The following is a 21891-nucleotide window of genomic DNA, read 5'->3' on the forward strand; positions in this document are numbered from 1 at the left end:
GCATGACATGCTCACCTAGCATCATAGTACAAGAAACATCTGTCTTAGGATGAGGCTGCACAATTCTCATATCTTTTTCTTTTGTATCTGCATGTTGTTACACAAGAATATTAAGTTACAAATGAAACATACACATAACAGACAAGAATAAAGCATGCAATAGATCAAATGGAAAAAATGAAGAACTAGATAGATTTAGGTGGTTTGGTCAATGTCACCGGACCGTCTACAGGCATTCAAAGAGTCATCTCTCTGATTTTGTTAGGAAGATCAAGTACGAAGTTCACAATTATACAATGAGCAACCCTATTACTCCCTAATATAAAAGGGAATACATAAAAAAGGATCTGACATCTATAGATTAATCATTTTCTCCTTAACATTTTGAGCTCCAAGATATTGGGTTTAGTTTTTATTTGGGTCAGCCCTTAACATAATCCCAGGCATCCCAATTCTCCACAGTCTTTCTGTCAAACTTACCGATATGTAAGGTTTGAGAAAAACAATCATTTTGAACTTCTGCCATTTAACGAAGCAATCACACAACATATAGGGTGGATCAGACAACTAAAGGAGTAATTCTTGGCATAGTTACTCACCAACTGTCGAATATTTTTTTATTATAATAATGATCATGCACACCAAATTATAGATAATTTAGACATTTACAGCTATTCATAGCTAATCTTATAGTCAACATTTACATTTTTGAAAAATATCATGCGATCAACTAATGTTTTTTTTTAATTTAACAGTTGGTGTTGAAATTTGGGGAATTTAGGTTAAAGGATAGGAGAAAATAATAAGGAACAATAAAATATTATTGATGATGATGGCAATAACCCGAATTACAATATTTACATTATTTACATTACTATTTACATGAATAAAGTAGTATGACTACCTTGGTATTTATAACCAAGTGAATAAACTTAAATCTAAACTAAATCCTTTTATTATAGGGCTAAGAATAAACAAACCAAATCATAGAGATATTTTCTCAACAAATAATATAATATTTTCTATATTCTAACACTCCCCCTCAAGCTAAAGCTTACTAAGCTTTAAGCTTGTTACAAAATTAACCCTAAAAATAAATTAAATCCATTGATAGCAAGCCATAAAGAGCAGCAATCAAAGAAGTAGTAAAGCAGCGACCGAAGAGATGAATCCATATCAAATTAAGTAAAAATGTCCGCAGATTAAAGTATCACAAACGGGGTATGCCCGCGGATTAACGTATCACAAACGGGGTATGCCCGCGGATTAAGGGAAAACAAACGGGGTATGCCCGCGGATTAAGGTATCACAAACGGGGTATGCCCGCGGATTAAGGGATCACAAACGGGGTATGCCCGCGGATTAAGGGATAACAAACGGGGTATGCCCGCAAATTAAGGGATCACAAACGGGGTATGCCCGCGGATTAAGGGATAACAAACGGGGTATGCCCGCAAATTAAGGGATCACAAACGGGGTATGCCCGCGGATTAAGGGATAACAAACGGGGTATGCCCGCAAATTAAGAGATCACAAACGGGGTATGCCCGCGGATTAAGGGATCACAAACGGGGTATGCCCGCAGATTAAGGTATCACAAAACAGGTAATTAGGCCACCAAAACAAGATCAAGAGAGACTGATGATCAATCTTGGGAAAAAACGGTGGTTAAAGGTAAAGGATTCATGGAAAATTGGCATGTGACTGCATGTGTTAAGTAACATATCAATAAGGGTTAGAAAAGAAAGCAAAGGGGTAAACAAAAATCACAAAGGTGTGGAACAAAATAAAAATAAATTCTAATGACGGCTAGGGTTTATATGAAAAAAAGATAAAAAAGGTAAAGTGAAGAATAACCAAGAATTAATTATTCTCGGGAGAAATTGCAGCGGAATTATGTTTCAAGGTGGATACCATGGCTCTGATACCATGTTGAAATTTGGGGAATTTAGGTTAAAGGATAGGAGAAAATAATAAGGAACAATAAAATATTATTGATGATGATGGCAATAACCCGAATTACAATATTTACATTATTTACATTACTATTTACATGAATAAAGTAGTATGACTACCTTGCGATCGGGAGGGGGCTGGAACCACTTGATGCCAGAACTGACCCCCGAACCAGATTCAACTGGTGGTGAAAAGCCGAAAAAAAAAAAAAAAAAAAAAGTAGTATGACTACCTTGGTATTTATAACCAAGTGAATAAACTTAAATCTAAACTAAATCCCTTTATTATAGGGCTAAGAATAAACAAACCAAATCATAGAGATATTTTCTCAACAAATAATATAATATTTTCTATATTCTATTATTAAAGTTTAATGCAATGAGTTGTGAAGCAAAATAACTATGTCAAGAGTTACTCCATCAGTAGTAAGATCTCCACCCATATATGAACCACTAAAGTTTTTCGGATGCAATACTGATTCAAATAGAATTATTGCCTGATTCGGAGTAGCAGAATCAGGCTAATGGTCATTTTCATCTTCAGATCCAAACCATATTCTTTCACCAGCTTCCTTGGGAGGGAACAGAAGTTCGACATTCTCATGCTTTGAATCAGAAGCAGCCATCAAAATTCCGCAAGACTTGACACCATGCATACTCCTTGGCTTCAGACTTGTCACATAACAACATCAAATACATTAATTGCAAAACATAAAGTACCTTCGTCACATAACTCGTATTTTAATAAGCAACAATACAGCATCGTTTACCTCCTTTGCATATGGGTTCACGCTCAGATGTTGGATGCTTGTATATAGTTGTGTGCTAATGTTTTGTTCTTCACAAAGTCTTATCATTCAATTGTTATATTTTGGTTTTCAAACTCTCAAGTCTATTTTGAGGCTAAAAAAGTCTACCTGAGTTTATACAAAATCAAGTATATATTAATAATCAAGTGTAAGTCTGGTTTCCACCAATGGTGAATCCAATGAGCTTCTTTGAAACTCTTTGGAGGGGTCAAATTCACTGTCAAAATAGCTGAAGGAATGAGATGCAGAGGTTCAGATTCCTTCCCAAAAGCACTCATCATTAGAGACTAAGTGAGTTTTGGGTTGCTATCTTTTCAATGCTACCAGCACCAATCTCCTCCATTTTTCTTCGGTGTTCGAAGTATCCAATACTCCGAACATAAAGAGTCAGATGGATTTACAAATAGGCATGGAATCCAAGCAAACAAAGCAGCAAATGAATCATGGGACGAACTTTGTTTATCCGAATTCATAGCAATGGCGAGTCCGGCTGTTAGCACGCTGCCAGCAATTCGAAGCCTATGTTTCGTTTTCTTATTTTTTATTCTCTCAATTGGAGCTGATGCAAATGGATGGTTGAAAAGAAAAGACTCGATGAATATGCCACTTTTTGCCATTGTTTTGCCGGCAAGCAATGACATGCCTGATCCTAGAGAATGACCAGCCAACCATATGTTGGAACCATTTCCACCAACATTAGCCACCATATTTCTGACAGTATTGATGGCTATTTCTGAGAATGAAGTTCGATGAATATCGCGCGAGACAGAGTCTGCTTTTGTTATAGTCCCACGAAAGGCAATTACATAACGTGGACTTCTTTGTAAGGTGTTGTTGCCTATTGATGGTGGAGGCTTGAACTCATAAATTGCACCAAATACGGAACTATCAACATCATCAACTAGTGTATGAAGCAGCTGAAAATGAAAGAATGCCCACCAAGAAAATGCTATAAAATCGAGACCTTTTCGTTGTTCTTGCCGGTCTTTTCCTAGAACGTAAACACCTTGGACCAAACTAGCAGCTACTGACTTTCGATGATATTTGACAACAAGCACCTCCACAAATACTAGAGTCATAAACGTATACGGTTCTATGAGTAAACTCCATAGTTTGACAACTATGGTTGATGTTATAAAACCTCCTAGTTTTTTATTTCTTGAATCAACACAATAAAATTAAAATATCAAATCGCAAACTCAGAATCATTGTAATGTGGGTGACACACACAAACAGTCCAAAATATAATATCTCCCTCACAGTCACACACCCCCAATCAATTTCACTTCCAAACTCTATCATACCCAAATCAGAGGATACAATACAAAAACTATACCAGAGTTTCATGAAATACCGTTCCAAGATAAAAAAAAAGTCACAACTATCATACATGTACAAAAACACATACATGTACAATCATACAATTTTGTGTGATAAAGAATATGGTCAAGAATATTGCTAACAACACATTCTGATCAAACACTATTTTGACACTATCTCAATTATTGGAAGAAATTCATCGAGTGTTGTTGTTGCGACTCATCTATAGTCAACTACACAGTTAGTACACATGTAGTCCAAATTGAAACATAATACCAAATGAAGAATTACTCTGTCACTGTAAAAACAAAATTCTAGAGTATCTTTGTGCGCAGATCAATAAATATATCTCAGCCATTGAAATAAAATAATGACTAAGAGTGTTAATATCTCAATCATTAAATTAATCTAAAAACTTAAATATAATTGGGAGGCTAGAGGAAGAGTAGATGATCCTGTTGCATCATCTAATTGTTATAATATTTTAATCTTGACCTTTTTATTTTACCTTGGATGGTACATAAAATCATATATGAAATTTGTGCATACATCTTGATCAAAGAAAATTGTACATACAATTTCAAACAAAGATTAAAAAGAAAATTGTACAAACATCTGTATAAAGTATAAACTACCGCCTCCGAGGAATCATCCTCTGTTGGCCATGATTTATTCCTTGTTTGTGTGTTAGCCTTAATAACTTGTGAATAACTTGATCCACAAAATCAAAGTAGACATCACCCCAAGAAGTCTTCACTGTTAAAATGACATAAGGAACTAGAATGCCGGCTGCAAACCCCAAACCAAGACTCAAGTAAAACCAGTTATCAAACAATTCCTTGTCATTTGAATCATCATTACCTTGTTTCTTGTCATCATCACCTGAACACTTCAAAGGAAGTGGAGGACCACATAGACCAGGATTTCCCGTAAAAGCTATTGCATCAAAGGTTGTCATATGACCTGTATAAGGAATCACACCCAAGAGGTTGTTGCTAGACAAATCTAGGAACCCCAAAAATGACAAGGAAGACAAGCTTGAAGGAATTGTTCCAGAAAGTTGGTTGTTTGAGAGATCAAGAGATGATAGTTGAAGCAAATTTGACATGGTTCCAGGAATTTGGCCGGTTATATGGTTTCTTGATAAGTTCAGAACCACCAAACCAAATAGTTTTGTTATTTCATTAGGAATATTTCCACTAAAGTTGTTATCAGAAAGGTCTATGCTAGTAACAAGGGAGAGAGTCTTGGTATACGTTAGTATTTGGTCCTTCATATACACATTCAACCTTTCTTCATAGTAGTGACCATCATATTTTCCATACAATAAGTATCTATTTTTTCTCTGCACTTGAGTGATTGCTTTCAGATCACCCAAACTAGGTGGAATGTTGCCACTAAAATCATTTATAGCAAGGTCAAGGACTTGTAAAGAACCAAGTTTTGAAAACTCAAGTAACAATTCTCCAGAAAATGCATTAGACCTCAAAATTAGAATTCTAAGAAAGGGAAAATCTTTCCCAAACCAAGTCGGAATAACACCAGACAGTCTATTGTTTCCAAGATCCATGGTTTCCAAAATGGACAAATTTCGTAAAGGTGGTGGTAAATCCCCTGAAAAGTGATTGTCATTAAGGTGCAATGATCTGAGTAGTTTTAACTGGCCCAAAGAACCTAGAATTGACCCAAATAGATTATTATTCCCAAGGTCTAGTACTTCCAATAAAGAGCAATTAGAAAGGCTTAGAGGGACCCTTCCAGTTAAGTTGTTTCCTGAAAGATCAATGACAGTAACAAAGGACATTTCTCCGAAAGACGATGGTATTTCTCCATGGAGTTGATTATGTGAAAGATATAAAAATTGCACATAATGCATGTGTTGACTTATGTTAAATGGGATTTCACCATAAAAGAGATTATGTGAGAGATCTAGCAAATCGAATCCAGGTGCTATGACAGGAAGTGGTCCATCAAGAAGATTAAAGCTTAGATCAAGCACATATACGGAAGAAATTGCTATTGGAATTGGATTTGGAAGCCAACCTCGTAATTCATTATGAGACATGTTTAAATGTATCAATTGGGAAGAAATATCCCAAAACCAATTTGGAATAAAACCAACAATGCTAGCATTGGAGAAGTCTAAATTTCTGACTATACTTTGTGATTTCAGCCAAGGTGGAAATGTTGGCCCCAAAGTACATGAACCCATATGAAGTGTATCTACTTGGAATGGTGGTATCCAATTGGCACTAACATTTAAAGTGAATGAATTGTAAGACATGAGCAAAATCACTAACTTACTTAGCTTTGAGAAATGATCTTCAGTTACCATGCCTGTCAATTGATTGGAAGAAACATCCAAGCGTGACAACTTAGAAAGTTGTCCTAAACTATCGGGGAGACTACCATTTAATCTATTCCCTTCAAGTTCCAAGGTGACAATATTTTGCAATGACCCTAAGGAAACAGGAATAGGACCTTCAAGCAGATTATACGCAAGACCTATACCGGCTAGATTTTCTAGCTGAACTAACCAATCTGGGATTTTACCATACAGCTGATTGTAGCTCATGATAAAATATGTCAGATTAGGAAGCGGTTTTCCGGAAGGACAGTTATCTACTCCTTGAAGAAATTCAGGTAGAGTTCCTGTCAGGTTGTTTTCTGATATATCAAGCATATTCAAGTTGCAGAGTTCACCAATGGAACTAGGAATAACACCCTCAATAGCATTATAAGCAAGATCCAGGTAAGTGAGATGAATCAAGTTTCCAAAGGATGAAGGAAGTCTCCCGTTTAGCTTATTACCTCCCAAATCAAGCACTTGTATCCTTTCCCATCCTCCCATGAAGAGTTGAGAGCAGCTTGCTGTGAGATTGTTGTTCCTTAAATTCAAGGACTGCAACTTTGGAAGGTATCTTAAACCAAGTGGTATTTTTCCATACAAACCACTATTGCTTATGTCAATATGTTGTAAGGTGCTAATGTTAACAAGCCAATCAGGTATCATTGAAACAAAGCTATTAGAACTAAGATCTAGAACTGAAAGTGAAGTAAAATTGAGAGATGGAGGAGATGAAATATAACCAAAAATCTTGCAAGAAGAGAGATGCAATTCCATTAAAAAAGGAAGTTGGTTTACTGCACTAACCAAGTCTGTTCCTGCTACCAGTGAAAGGTTAACTCCATCCAAGGCAAGATGTTTCAAAGAGACAAGGTCAGCCACCCATTGTAGATTTTCAACTTTCAAGCTAAAGGACTTCAGATCAAGAGATTGCAAGTGAGAAAGGTTTCCCAAATGGGGTGGAATTATACCAGCAAAGCCAGCATATGACAGGTTCAGGGATTGCAAATTCATCAGTGATCCAAAGAACTTAGGAATTGGTATATCGTTGAATCTGTTGAAGCTCAAGTCTAAACTCTGTAGTGACTTGAGCTTCAGCAAAGATGGTCTTATCTCACCACTCAGGTGCCACATTTTATCCCGCCTATGGAGATCAATTGCAACGACTGCACCTGTGACGTTATTGCAATATATTCCATGCCATTGACAACAGTTGGTGTTTCTCCATGAAGAGAGCCTCTTCTGAGGATCCTTAAGCCCATTTTTGAAGTCTACAAGAGCTTCATGATCAGAAGCTAAGCATTCAATAGCTAGAGCACTGATGTTAGAAAAAGCAAGTAACAAGCCATAAACTAGTAATATTAACAACACAATTTGAGATATCTTTTCCATTGAAGTTGCTCTCATTCTCTAGCTAGCTGTAAAAATACAATTATATAAGATTTTTGAACTTAAGATATCTATTTTTCAACTTGTACAATTCAACGTTTGATCATGTAAACCCACTTGGGGTTGGTCGAGTGGTGTTGGCCTGGGCCCTTGGAGTATGCTCCTCTCAAGGTCTCAGGTTCGATTCCCACTTGTGTCAATTTCGGTGGGCTAAGTCCATACAGAGCAAAAAAAAACTCTGGCTTTAAATGGGCCCCCGCAAGTGGGCGGTGGGATTGGTCCCCTTGGATTAGTCGGTCCTAAGGCCGGATACCAAGTTTTCAAAAAAAAAAAAACAAACGTTTGATCATGTATTTCTACCTAACACAAGAAACTTGACTTTTCCACGGGAGGAGGACACAATCAAAAGTGAACAAAGGAATTAAATTATGTGTGGTTTTCCTAATGACTAATTAGAGATGCTGTTATTGAAGTCAATTATTTTATATTTTATAATTAGAGATATAAAATAGATAGATAAATAGTTGTTTGGAATAAGACATTCTACATTGTTTATTAATAGATGCATGGAGAAGGAGATAGAGCTCTCATATTTTATAATGCAGGTCACTTCCCTGCAGGTTTATTAGTTTGGAAGCATGCATTCTGCTGGCTTAATTAAGTGACTTTGATTGGAACTACCAATTCTGTTCTAAGTAACCTCTTCCAAAGACTAAACAATAATCTATCCGTTTAAAACATCGTAAACATACACAATATTTTAACTTAGTCAAACTTGGGACAATTTTTTTTATTTGGCAGTAGTTATAGTTAATCAACTATATAACTCAGAACATAACAAAATAAAATATTAGCCGGAGAGATTCTCATTTATTAGAGAATGTTTAGGAACAGTAGTGAGATATAAAGCAGAAATTAACTCACATTTCAACTGCCAAGACGGTGCGCCATCTTCTCTGGTATTATTCCATCAGATATAAAACCTGCTGCATTACTAAACATTTTGACTAAACAATTCAGAGATTGTATGATTCAAGAAAGAAAAGAAAAAAAAACTGATACTTAAATCATTTTTATTACTTAATTTTTCACAATCATCTTTATAAGCAGTCACTGTATGTTCCAGGTTCCAGTTTCTACTTTCATTCCCAAATCAGAGAGAATCTGGCATCTCTTTTCATCTAAATCCATCCTTTGTACGATTTCATTCATTCATTCCCATTAAGGTTGAATCTGGTTCGGGGGTCAGTTTTGGCATCAGTAGTTCCAACCCCCTCCCGATCATAGTTACAGGAAATCGAACCGTAGTCCTCCCTACTAAGTTCGGCATCAATCACCACTGAATTAACTAACGATTGGTTACCCATTAAGGGTGGATTTAACTCGGGAGAAAAAACTAACATAATAATTAATATACGAATGTAGGTTTAACTCGAAAATTTTCAAGGGGAGGGAGAAATCATTTTTTAATTTAAAATTAAATGAAGTAATAAAAAAATTGGTCTAAATAAAATATTTTAACAACGTCATTAATAGGAAATATCCAAGTCCAACAACTTGTTCTAAAAAAAAAATCAGTTTTAAAATGGACTTCCGTTCCGTAGCAAATTGATAAGCAGGATCAACTTTCATGTTATTATATAATCATTTATCATATTCTTTCACTTATAAATCTCAAATATATAGTAAATATGAATTTAGTCTTCAAAGCACTGCGTCCAAATATACCCTAAACTAATGGGTAAAATCAATTTTTTTTGCAGTTTGGTGTTTATATACAAAAGTCAACCCTCAACAGACTATTATACAATACTTGTGGTTCGCAAAATTACCCAATCTACTTTAGATCCTTTTAGGCACTGAATTATCTCTACTCAAACCCTTTTAATTGGTGATATTTGTTTTATTGGGTTGTTCGTCTTTTTCTATTCTGAAAAACCTGCTTACCACTCGAATCAACACATTATTTGGGCTTACAACCCCCCTTGATAGTTGATATTGGTATCGTGTATTGCAAGCATAACCTCAGTGTGCTAACTTTGCCCCGGCGACTGCATTTCATCGCAAAAACAATCGAACCCTTCATAGAACAACTATGGATCCTAAATAAAATGAGCACCAACTCAAGAATGATCATACAAGCAGAAGACAGGTGGAAAGGGGGGGGAAAGGATGCTTGCTATACAATAGGCCATTAGAAAATATACATGCAAAACCCACACCAGACACTTTGAAATGCCTTCCTGACACACTTCAAAACCCTAAAATCTCAGTACAACAGTACTGATAAAAAATGAAAATATAATCGCATAGAATCCCGTTCCAGCAGAATTACAACCTGCACAATGCAAACCATATTCAAAAGTCAATATTTTGCTCAGGACTAATTGGCATGACAAATAAATAGCACTACAATGATCGTCAGAGACATTTCAGCCACACAATACTTTGCGCCCTAAAAGTCCTACCTTAATAGCCACTGCTAGAAATATACTCCCACCATAACAAAATACTAACAAAATTAACCATTTACACTTACGCATTCATTAACATAATTAGTTATTCACATTTATTATTGTTGGTCTCGTTTAAAAATTCAACTTCATTGCCTAAAAATGACGGTGTCTTTGGTATACTATCATTAAATAGGACTAAGTCAATTTTTTTCTTATATTTTGTTATAACAACTTAGATGTGCCAAATTTTGCTAATATTTTGTTAACGGGGTATTTAAATAATGTGTATTTAATTAATCGACAGACAGACTGGATGCTTTTAATTCAGAAAAAAATTCAAAATGGAACTTGAACCAAAATGGCACGCACCAATGTTTTTAACTGACTGTGAAATTGGCAATGCTGGCAATGACATCTCTGCAGAACTCCAAGTAGAAAGAAGTTAAGAACATGCTAACAATATGTAATATCAACACCCTGCATGAAAACTAAGCAATAATAAAGTGAAAGTAACATTGTCCAAACTCATACCAGGTGCACAGAGAGATAGAGATGTAAATGAAGATGATGAGGGCCAGGGTGCAGCAATATTGTCACTTAAATCACATGTAAAACTAATGCCTGTTGAATTGTCGAATATCACATCTCCAGGCAAGCTTCGAAGTAGACATCCTACATCTAAAACAATAATATCAATTTAACTAATACAATCATACCTTGACAAAAATAAAGCATGTCTTTCCTATCCTAGTCTTGCTGAATATAATTATGTAGAAACAGTAAGTTTTTTTTAATAAAATCAACCGTCTTCTAAATTAATTACACTTGAATGAAAGACAAACAGGCAACATGCTATGCCGCTAATCCAAATGTCTCCCAAATACCAGGTTCAACTAATAAAACCTAATATATTATTCTGCTAAAACGCGAGTGAATTTATTCTTAAATGATATGATCATATTTAGCCAACAGTTGTTATAATTATAACATAAATTCCAAAGTATCGTGTGAACAGAATATCAAATTAAAAATAGCAGCAATCAACAAAATGCAAGGAGTAGAAAAAATAGTAAACCTTGTATTCCGTATGCTGCCCCTGTCCCAGCCCCATGCAGAACAAAAGAAGAATTAAATCAGAGACGGTTAAAGAATGATCATAGGTAGTACTTTGAACATCACTTAGCATAAGTATAAATACCTTGTAAGCTGAAATCTTTCAAATCAACATCACAAAGCTCATAAACATTTGTCATCACCCCACCTCCACGTAACTTAGATCCAAATTGTGCTGCACATATTATAGCTTGTTTGTTGGTAATTAACATTTGTTTTTGTAGCCCTGCAATATATGTGTTTAATGAACTGCAGCAGGTAGGACTAGGGGCAGCTACATTCCGACATACAGCAATTACATCTGAAGGCTCCTTAAAATTCAAAGGACAAACTGCACAAGCAAAATTTACTGAATTAATAAAACAAAAAACGATTACAATTCAATTTGTGGAACACAATCTTTTAAATATTTGTCATGAATACATTTATTTCAAGTAGATCCTTTTCAATGTTTGACTCACATGCTACTGAAGTCAGTTATAGGAATGTGCATTATTATACAATATTCTAGCAATCTTGTTCTTAGCACGACAAAGAAAAGGTAATCCCAACTCTTTCCTATTGAAGTAATAAACTTGTTAGGATATAAGAAGTATATAAGTATCGAAGATTATCTTGATATTATGTTGGATATCATAGTTCATATTGCATATTTCAAAGGTGTTGGTACATTCTCAAATTTATTATCAATCATATCACACCATTATTATAATATTAAAAGTCCTTATAATTTCTCTTCTCCTTTATCTAGACCCCATAACTAGAAAAATATACACTAATAACAAAAAAAAAAATTAAATAGTGTGAAATATGAGGTAGGCTAAGACCAGCAATATAAAATTACTTGAAAACATTTCCCCAAGTCCCAGCATTCTTTTCCAAATCTATTCATTAATTATATGATTAGTCATATGCCATTGACATACCCTCCAAGCCAAAATATACAACATTAAGAATTGAATAGTTAAACAATGCACCTTTGTTGACTTTGCAAGCAGATAGTATCCGGTATGCTTTATTTGCGGCCTCAAATGATAGTTGTTTGGAAAGATATGAATAAACTACACCTTTACAATCATTTAGATAATCAGCGTGATTCATTTCTCCAGCCATATTGTCATTATTGATCGCCATCTGTCTGCCAGAAATCTGAAGTGCTGCATCCATAATTGCAGGCTGACAAACAGGTCTGCAACACTCTTTAAGTGGATCAACAGTTCTGCAGGCCTCAACTAATTTACTTGTGTTAACTGTTCTTTCAAAAGTAGAATCATCTTTCACAGGGCATGATCCACCTGTAAAATTAGATGATTTAATGGAGCAAAGTGTGGGGATTGTACTATTTGCCCCTCTGCTGGCTAAAATACTAACAATATCAGAAAAGCAATGATCGGCAACTGCATTTGACAAAACCAGATTATTCGATTTCATGCCGAAGAAACCCTGGAAGATGTGCATTAAGCTACTAAACTGTGGACAACATATTACATTCCATACAACGGATGCCAAGGGCCCAGAGCAATCAAATGCTGTTTTATCGAGGATATCTGATATTTCTGGTAGTGAAAAGTTTACAGGGCATTTGCCAGTTAATACTGGTTCATATCTGGTTGAGAAATTAAGAGCAGGATACATTGGTGGGACAGACCCGGTGGGAAATGGGACTTTAGGTATGACAGCAGGTGATATTTCTATGGGTTCAAAGAGTCCGGAATCTCCAGAAGTAGGTTCCTGAGCTAACACTACTAGTGAAGTAATTCGTCTACGGTCAGCATATATTTCTTGTGCTGTCACATCTAGGAATAAAGGAAGCCAGATGACAAATAAAATTACCCGACAACACAAAGAACCTGCAACAATTTAATCAGAGCCTGACTTAGCATACACATATAATAATTCATTAAATAACAGTACTCGAAGAAAAAACCATCCAATATTTTGTCTTGCTCTAATGCAGAATTTAAAAAATTAAAAAGACTTGGAATTTCTTGATACATGACAAATAAAATATTACAGCATAAATACCCCCAATGTTTTAAATAGCGGTCGTGGTCAATTTATGTTCATACTTGTACTAAAAATGTGATTTTTATTCATTTCAATTGAAAAATAAAATAAAAAGAAGTCTCTGTCTATAGCATTTTGTCGCGTCCATAATGGTGTTTCGTCACCGCCGTATCAGCGTTTTGGTGTGATTTTTTCACTATAAAAACGGTGAAAAACCGAAGCTACCTATACCATTTTGTCGCGGCTGTTTTTGCGGTAACAGACTGTTTTACCCCCAACAAAAACCCATTTAATCATATCGGATTCACAAAACAAAAACTACAAATCAGCAACTTATTAAACCCTAAAATATTCATAATTTAACGATAAGGACTCACAACCATACTACTAATGCTTACCTCTATAATAATTAGCATCCCGATAGCAGCCCATAACTTCCTAGCCCTCAGGTAACATTGAGTTTTTACACAGAAGAACCAAATCGATGCCGGTGAAAAGCCAAATGACCACCCATAGAGCTGAATCAAACTACTACCTCCAACTCCAAGCTTAAGATCTGTGATTAAAAAAAGTAAGAGTAAAGTTTAGGATCTGTTTGGTAAAGTAACCAATAAACTAACTAATAACTAATAATAACTTAACCAACAGCTTAAAATTCAACTAACATCTAAAAAAGCTAGCTAAATATAATCACAACAACCACATGCATACTTTTTCAGAATACCACATAATTCCCAAAAAGTCCAACATAAACATACTAAAGCATAGAAGTAACAAAAACACTACATTAAAGTAACTTAACTTGTATACAAAACTAAGATTATATAAACCCTAAAAATTTGATTTTTTTTTTTAATAAGGTAAAAAAAAAAAAAAAAATTAACACCGATTTTCTGCTTTACACTGAATATACATACATATGAAGATGAGTAGAAATTGAACAACACACAAGAACATTGGCTATTACAGTGACAGAAAAAGTAACAATGTTGAAAATAATAAAAAGTAAGTATTTTAGTAAGTGTTAGTGGTGAAAGGAAAGGGAAGAAGAGTGGTACCGTGTATGAGGAGAGAGAGTGAGAGAGAAAAAGGAGGTGATGCGGTGGTTATTGTGGAGGAGTGAAGTGTGGATCGGAAAAATGGAAACCCTAATTGAGTAACAGAGAGAAAGAGAGAGTGGAGAAGAGAAAGAAGAAGACGATAGAGAGAAGAAGTGAAGGAGAAAGAGTGATATGGTAACAGCTGGCAGCCTTATTACCTACTCTACTCTACCACTATTTCCTACGAGTTTTGTTTTTTTGCTAATCTTAATTATTACTGGTGGTTTAGAGTAAGTAAAGATTATGCTTCGATATGCTTGGTCTCATTTTATAAAATTCACTTTGATTAAATATATTATGGGTCATGATAACATGTGCATGAAAGGCACATGTTAAGGTTCTAAATATAAAAAATTGCATTTATTGTTAGAAAAAAATTTAATGCTTAAGAATTTAAATGCACATATTTCAATATATTATTTCTACTTTTGTTTCCTTAACATGTGTCTTTGGTGCACATGTTAACATTTTCCATATATATTATTTATATGTTTTGTTTTGATTGAATTTTTTTAACAGTATATAAATATAAATATTATTGTATAAGATCTTGTTTAATTTGTTTCGATGAGTATTTTCAAAATATCAAATTTTTATAATTTTTACTAGTACACAATTAAATATATTCATAATCAAAATTATGTCTCGACATACGTGTAATGGTCAATGAAGTCTTATATTTTGGGACGGAGGGAGTATAAAATTAAGAAAAATGTTAAATAATTCCACGGGACACTGTTTAAGGAAGCAAAGATAGTAATATAACATTAGAGTTTGTGCGGTCAACTTCTCAAAATCGTAAAAAGTGTTACTTTCAATTTAAAACTTTCTTTTTTAGGTTTCTTTAACCAGTGTCCCGGACACGGTTTACATGACCCTAGAATTAAACTAGTACTAGTACTCCGTATAAGGGTATTTTTGGTACGTTGCAGGAGCGGTTTGGGCGGCTGTTTGACCTGGCAGAAAACAAATCGGCATCAGTGGCTGAGATGTTTATGCAAGGTTGGGGGGCTGGAGGGGAGGCGTGGGTGTGGAGGCGTCAGTTGAGGGCGTGAGAGGAGGAGATGTTGGGGGAGTGTCAGTCTTTACTGCTTACCCTTTCTTTGCAGGATCATGTCTCATACAGATGGATGTGGCAGTCTGACCTGGACGACGTTTATACGGTTCGTGGTGCATATCAGCTTTTGACGTCACAGGATGTAGTTACTTTGGATGCTGTGTCAGGTCTTATTTGGCATCGTCAGGTTCCTTTGAAGGTTTCCATCTGTGCCTGGCGACTTTTGCGGGACAGGTTACCTACCAAAGCAAACCTGGTTACTCGAGGGTTTTTACCTGTGGCGGCCCATCATTGTGTTTCTGGCTACGGTGAGAATCTTGCAGATCATTGTGTTCAATTTACAGCTTCAGCAGGTGGTCTTCGTGCACGACGTTCTTTCATGCAGCTCATATGGCTCGCTTGTGTGTGAGTTGTGTGGATCGAAAGAAACCACAGATTGTTCAGAGGCTCAGCATGGGTTGTGCTAGAAACAAAAGGGTTAAGATTAAAAATATGATAATGTGGTGTATCTCTTCTCTCTTTCTCCTCACTTGAGAGAAGAAATAAAAAATGAATGTGACCCACACTTTTTAACTCTATTTTCTCAATTTCTTTGCAAATCAATCAAAAGAAAATATTTATTTTTCTTTTGTCAAAAAAATTTACTTATTTTTCTTCTATTCTAACTCTCTCTTCTCTAACTCTCTTTTCCCTAACTCTCTCAAACCAAACACAAAAGTTAGTTCATAGTTGAAAATTTGGTTTATAGCTCATAATTGATTGATGAGTTATAATCGAAAAGTTAAGGATATATTTGGATTGGTGATAAAGGATAAAATGGAATGAAGTTGAGTTGTAAATAATTAAGTTCTATTATTTGGATTTGTAAAATATGAAAACAATGGAACACATTTCATTCCATACTATTCAATCTTTCAATTTTCATTTCATCCAATTTGTAGTGTATGCAATGGAATGAAATTCATAATTACTCCCTTCAGTCGCTATTATAAGCAAAAAACCACTTTTTAAATTTATTAAAAAAGTAATGTACTTAGAAATAATATAAACTAGATACATTATTTTTTCAATGAATCTAAAAAATAGTTTTTTGCTTATAATAGCGATTGGAAGGAGTAAAATTTTACCTTTTTATCCCAATTATTTTTATTAGTCTAGCTATTTCGTCACTCCCAATTATTCTTAACCCCCCTTGCATTTCTTCGCTGAAAACTAATATTTTCATTTCTTGCTTTGACAATTTTTTTTCCTGTGTTCATCATCTTTTTTTTAACTTTACTATTTTTATTTTTTACAAAAAAAAAAACTAATATATTTATCTTACTTATTGTATGCTCTTTTTGTGTTGCTTTAATATGTTTCTTGCTCAGGTGTGTTTTTTAGTACAAAAAGCATGTTCTTTATTTTGGTGGGTTCAACTGTTAAAGGAGATAAAAATTTATGATGATGTTTTTTTATAAAATAAGAGGGTAAATATTAAATAAAAAATTATAACTTGTTCCACTCAATCCACTTGGTGTTGGTCTAGTGGTGTTGGATGAGGTCCTTAGAGTATGTTCCTCTCAAGGTCTCGGGTTCGATTTTCCCTTGTGCCAATTTCGGTGGATTAAGTCCATACAAAACAAAAAAATCTCTGACTTTAAATTGGGCCCCCACAAGTGGGCGGTCGGATTGGTCCCCTTGGATTAGTCGGTCCTAGAGCCGAATAGTAAGTTTTTTTTTTTTAAAAAAATCGTTCCACTCTCCAAACACATGAATGAAAACATTATTTTATTATGTTTAAAATATCTAAACAATATAATGGAATCTTTCTATTTCATTATGTATCGTTTCACTCCATTCTATTTTACTACATTTTATTTCATTCTATTATGTTCAATTAATCCAAACCGAGCCTAAAGAGTTTAATAAATTTAGTTGTAAATACAAAATAATATAAAAGTAGATAATTATTTGAGTGAGTAGTTATACTAATTTGAGTTTGTGGGTAGTAATTATAAGAAGAAAAATGGAACAAAAATATTTTAAAAAAACTACAACCTTAAGTACTACTTAAAATAGCATCTAGAAAATTTATTTTATATTTACAATAAGCATCTGGAAAAAAGTTAAAAACAAAGCTTATTTGTGTTATCAAATAGATATTAAGGTTTTATTTGAGAAAAAATAACGGATAGTTGATAAGTTGACTTATAGCGGATAAGCTTATAGATGATAAGTTAAATTATAGCGGACAAAGTTTTTTTTTTTTACATGTTACATCATAAGTTAGTTATCAAATTTGTAATATTTGGTAAAATGAGTTTAATTGATACTAAGTTATACTCCCTGCCCGACAATATATAAACAAAAATTAATTTTTTAGGTTCATTGCATATTTAACATACCAGTCATGTAAACAAATATTTCTTTTAAAATAAACTTATAAACTATAAGACCTAAACTTAAAATTTGGCATTGCCAAATAGAGTCTAAGAAGTTTTGTTTTTTTTTTTTTTACGAAAAATAAGGGGGGTGTATTGGATTGGGATTTCATGAGACAATTTTGGCAAAAAAAGTCTTGATGATTTTATGAGATTTTGATTTTTCTTTTTATTTTTCAAGAAAGTTGATTAATTACTTTTCTTTTTATTTTTCAAGGAAGTTGATTTTTTTTTTTTGTTAAAGGAAGTTGATTAATTTCTTTTACCCATAAAGGAAGACATTAATTTACTAAATAAATAAAGTGATAGTGATCCTCTAAAGCATAAAACGCACCGTTTTGCACTGCACAACAAAGAAAAACAGCTCTAACTCTTCATCATTTATAATATCAAGACTTTATGTCTTTTTGAACTACTATGTTGAAAATATGAAGTGTTTATCAATAAGAATTGTTGGAAAACTTATTGGATATGTACTCTTTTTTTTTACAGTAATTATAAATAAAAGTTTATTTTTTAAACTCATTAAATATAATATGAATTTGGTCTATCGTATAAATTAGATAATTTAGTTATTCAATTAATTTGAAAAGTAAATTTTGTTTACGTTTGTGTCCGGAGGAAGTAATATGGTTTCTCCTCTCTCGATCTTTCGGCATATATAATAGTTAGTTATCGAACAACTTATCACTTATTTAGAGGGTTCAAATCTCTTATCGTTTGAACTAATTAATTGTTGGTATACGACACCTTGTCTGAATCATTAATGGGTGGCAGCATTCAATTTATTGACAATTTATATTGTTTTATAAATTTACCTTATAAGAGAGAGAGGATTCGTTTTTTTTTTTTTGATAAGCAGAGAGAGAGGATTCGTTTATGTTCCCCTCGTAGTATTTATTATTGACCGCAGAAAAATATATAATATTAGCAAGAGTATGTTTGTGACGTCATAAACTACAAAACTTAATCAATACTCTTTTTATAACCACTAACATATCACAAATGTGTAGGGCTAGGACTGTAAAAGTTTTGAAAAAAGATTTTTGGATTTCATTGGGTCACTACCTATTAGGGCACACTCCAAGTAGAAGAGAGAGATAAGAAAAAGTTGAGTAAAGAGCCAGGTGTTATATCTTGTGTTGGGAACTGCTTCAAAATTTGAACATGATGAAGATTGCACATAAATTTAAAGTGTGTATCAAACTTAGTTTTAGGTTCAATTCGCCCCCATCAATTTATGTAAATCAGATGCAAATGGAATAATCGACGAATCTCTTTTGAGATACTTTGGAAATATTAAGTGATTGCACACTCATGTCAAACATATCGTCAACGATAATTTACATAATAAAGTCCCTTGATGTTGCTTCTTCCTTCAGAGTAACTCTATTATAGAGAAACTCGTATCATTTGATGGATGAACTCAACCCTTGAAAGATTGAGCTCGAGAGGACAGCTGTTAAAACTTGGAGAGCATTGAGTGCATCATCTCTCGCTCACAAAACTGAGTACCCTCTTAGGGTACATCCAAATTTTTTTTTGTACTCTTTCCTGTTTTGAACGCATGACAATTTTTTTTTTTGAATACGCACTATTATTATATCTATATTCCAACACTCTAATGTAAATATTAATTAATTTCTTCCCATAAAAAACAAATAAGTATCAATTATTAACAAATTTAATACTTTGATCATATCTGCACATATGAAAAACGAGTTCCTTTCATACTTAAAAATATTGAAGAAAAAAGAAATTAAAATCGCTCAAATCTATTGTGGACACATGTCGGACCTAGTACCAACACCAAACTAACAAGTCTTTTTTAAACACACCAAACTTTAATACTCCCTCCGGTCCTTGTCCTTTTTATAAGGAACATTTTGAGAAAAAAAATTTGCACTTTGACCAATTTTCAAATGTTTTAAATGGTCAATTTCACTTATGTCCTTATTTATTTTGAGAGAGAATTTAAAAATAAGTAAGTTAGTTGAATAAAAAGTAATTAAATAAGGATATACGTGGAATAAATTTAAATTTATAAGTATTAAATGAAAATAATTATGTTAAATGTGTTTCTTTGATCTGCGTAATTTTTTCAAAGTGTTTCTTATAAAAAGGACTGGAGAAAATAGTCACAATATTTTTGTATTGTTCCTGTCAAAAAATATTTGTGGTAAAAAAATATAATATAAAATTGTGTTTAATGAATAGAGATGTATTGTTGAAGTAAAATAATTTTTTACATCAATATTCAATTATTAGTCACAATATTATCGTATAATGTGGACACATGCTGGACAAATTTAATACTTTTATCATATATATGCACATATGAAAAACGAGTTCCTTTTCTGCTTAAAACTATTAAAGAAAAAAGAAATTAAAATCGCTCAAATTTATTGTGGACACATGCTGGACGTAGTACCAAACTAACAGGTCTTTCTTTTTTTTGAAGCACTAACAAGTCTTTCTTAAAAAATCGGTTTGCCTTTACAGAAAAAATCGGTTTGCAGAAACCGATTTTGCCCTTGTAGAAATAATCCCACCCCGTATTCCAATTTTGCCCTTGCAGAAAAAATCGGTTTGCAGAAACCGATTTTTTTCTAGTGCAAATTCAACTTAAATTTCGATTTTTAGAAACCGAAATTTATTTTCAAAGTAAAAAAAAAACTTCGGTTTCTATAAATCAAATTTTTCTGTAAAGATAAAATTTGAAATTCAAGGATATAAAAAAAACACGAGTTGGGGAGAGAAAACATCTAAACACCAAACTTACAAGCTTAAGTCTCTGCCAAGGCTCCACTCATATAATTGAAATGTTTATTTTTCTGCAAATGCACGCTACAAAAAGCATTCAAAACGCACCACACATGTCATTAATCACCAACGTACAACAAAGACTTTGCAGGTCACTTCTTACTTACGACTCTAAACAATCACATTTTCATTATTGAGATGTTCTTGTTTCTATTTTACCAATTTTGATTATAAGTTTTAGTAAATAAGATCAAAAAAATAAGCTCTCTTTATAGTGTTTGTTCACGTATACGAGATAGTTATAATATACATATGAGTTGTTTTTTTGAAATGTCTTGAGAGAAATTCTAAGAGTACTTACTCTAAAGATGGCTAAAGTAGAATACACAATTTTTTGCCTAAAAATATTTTAGTCATCTTTAGAGTGTTTTTGAAATTTCTCCTAATACTTATATCATTTATATTAGAGTGGGATTGTTTCTACCGAATGGAATTTAACTAAATTCTTTCATTAGAAATTCAAACAAGACAAAATAATACACCAAAATCAACTATTTTGTTTATATAATGATACTACATAGATAACATATCAATTTTCTCGATCACAATGTGAACCAAATTTGATTCTTTGTGAGAACAATTTTTAGCCAAATTTTATTTACCTCGCGACCAAATTCTACATTTACTGAAGTCCTTTTCCGGCCGTTACTCTCAGAGGGTTAACCCAAAAAAATGCCAACCAAATCATGAACTATCTGGTCCCCTAAAATGCAAGCCAATCAAATACATATCCAATTTTGGAAAGTTGCTTCAGATATCATTGAGAAATCATTTTATTATAAACAATATAAGGCTTAAAATACAAATAAGTTTAAATTTTAGGAAATATAATAACCACAAAAAAAAAAAAAAAAACAAAATGGCAATTGTAGCCCAATTTAGAGTATCTGCCATACCAAAATATACATTTGGAGGGTCTTGCAAAACTGTATATGTAGTTACTAAAATTTCTTTTATATATATGTTGCTATATATAAAGAGGTAATTTCAAAATCATAACATAGTTCCAAGCATACATGAAGTTAATTCCCCTCAAAAGTCTACTGAGCCACATACCAAATTCAATGAGTACAACTAACACAGTACCTCATA

At 33.4% G+C, this 21891-nt stretch overlaps 2 protein-coding genes and 1 pseudogene across 4 annotated transcripts; all 3 read right to left on the reverse strand.

Moving 5' to 3' along the window:
• Positions 1-2476: 2476 nt before the first annotated feature.
• LOC123922116 lies at positions 2477-3843 on the reverse strand (annotated as a pseudogene).
• Positions 3844-4564: 721 nt separating this feature from the next.
• LOC123923292 (receptor-like protein EIX2) lies at positions 4565-7894 on the reverse strand. The gene has a single exon (XM_045975979.1). It carries the CDS (start codon positions 7836-7838, stop codon positions 4716-4718), a length of 3123 nt encoding a protein of 1040 aa, XP_045831935.1. The 5' UTR covers positions 7839-7894; the 3' UTR covers positions 4565-4715.
• A 2007-nt stretch (positions 7895-9901) lies between these two features.
• LOC123921894 (uncharacterized GPI-anchored protein At1g61900) lies at positions 9902-14718 on the reverse strand. Of its 3 annotated transcripts, none has more exons than XM_045974596.1 (8): positions 14455-14718; positions 13795-13952; positions 12367-13239; positions 11475-11720; positions 11352-11372; positions 10808-10954; positions 10646-10693; positions 9902-10158 (listed from the first exon to the last, which is right to left on the reverse strand). In XM_045974596.1, exons 2-8 carry the CDS (start codon positions 13826-13828, stop codon positions 10082-10084), a joined length of 1446 nt encoding a protein of 481 aa, XP_045830552.1. In that variant the 5' UTR covers positions 13829-13952; positions 14455-14718; the 3' UTR covers positions 9902-10081. The 3 variants fall into 3 exon arrangements, with proteins under 3 accessions (XP_045830552.1, XP_045830554.1, XP_045830555.1); XM_045974598.1 differs by having other exon boundaries at positions 10808-10948; positions 14455-14638; XM_045974599.1 differs by lacking the exon at positions 11352-11372 and having other exon boundaries at positions 14455-14635.
• Between the last annotated feature and the right edge of the window lie 7173 nt (positions 14719-21891).

The sequence above is a fragment of the Trifolium pratense genome, linkage group LG4 (assembly GCF_020283565.1).
Source record: "Trifolium pratense cultivar HEN17-A07 linkage group LG4, ARS_RC_1.1, whole genome shotgun sequence".
NCBI classification, from domain to species: Eukaryota; Viridiplantae; Streptophyta; class Magnoliopsida; order Fabales; family Fabaceae; genus Trifolium; species Trifolium pratense.

What these genes read in the sequence shown, in the direction of transcription:
- LOC123923292 (XM_045975979.1), bottom strand. Translation starts at nt 7,838, where the DNA reads ATGAGAGCAACTTCAATGGAAAAGATATCTCAAATTGTGTTGTTAATA.
- LOC123921894 (XM_045974596.1), bottom strand. Translation starts at nt 13,828, where the DNA reads ATGGGCTGCTATCGGGATGCTAATTATTATAGAG. An exon ending in GGCAGCATACGGAATACAAG is followed by an intron (nt 10,955 to 11,351) that starts GTTTACTATTTT and finishes TTATTGTTTTAG; the next exon opens with ATGTAGGATGTCTACTTCGA. An exon ending in TCTATCTCTCTGTGCACCTG is followed by an intron (nt 10,694 to 10,807) that starts GTATGAGTTTGG and finishes GGAGTTCTGCAG; the next exon opens with AGATGTCATTGCCAGCATTG.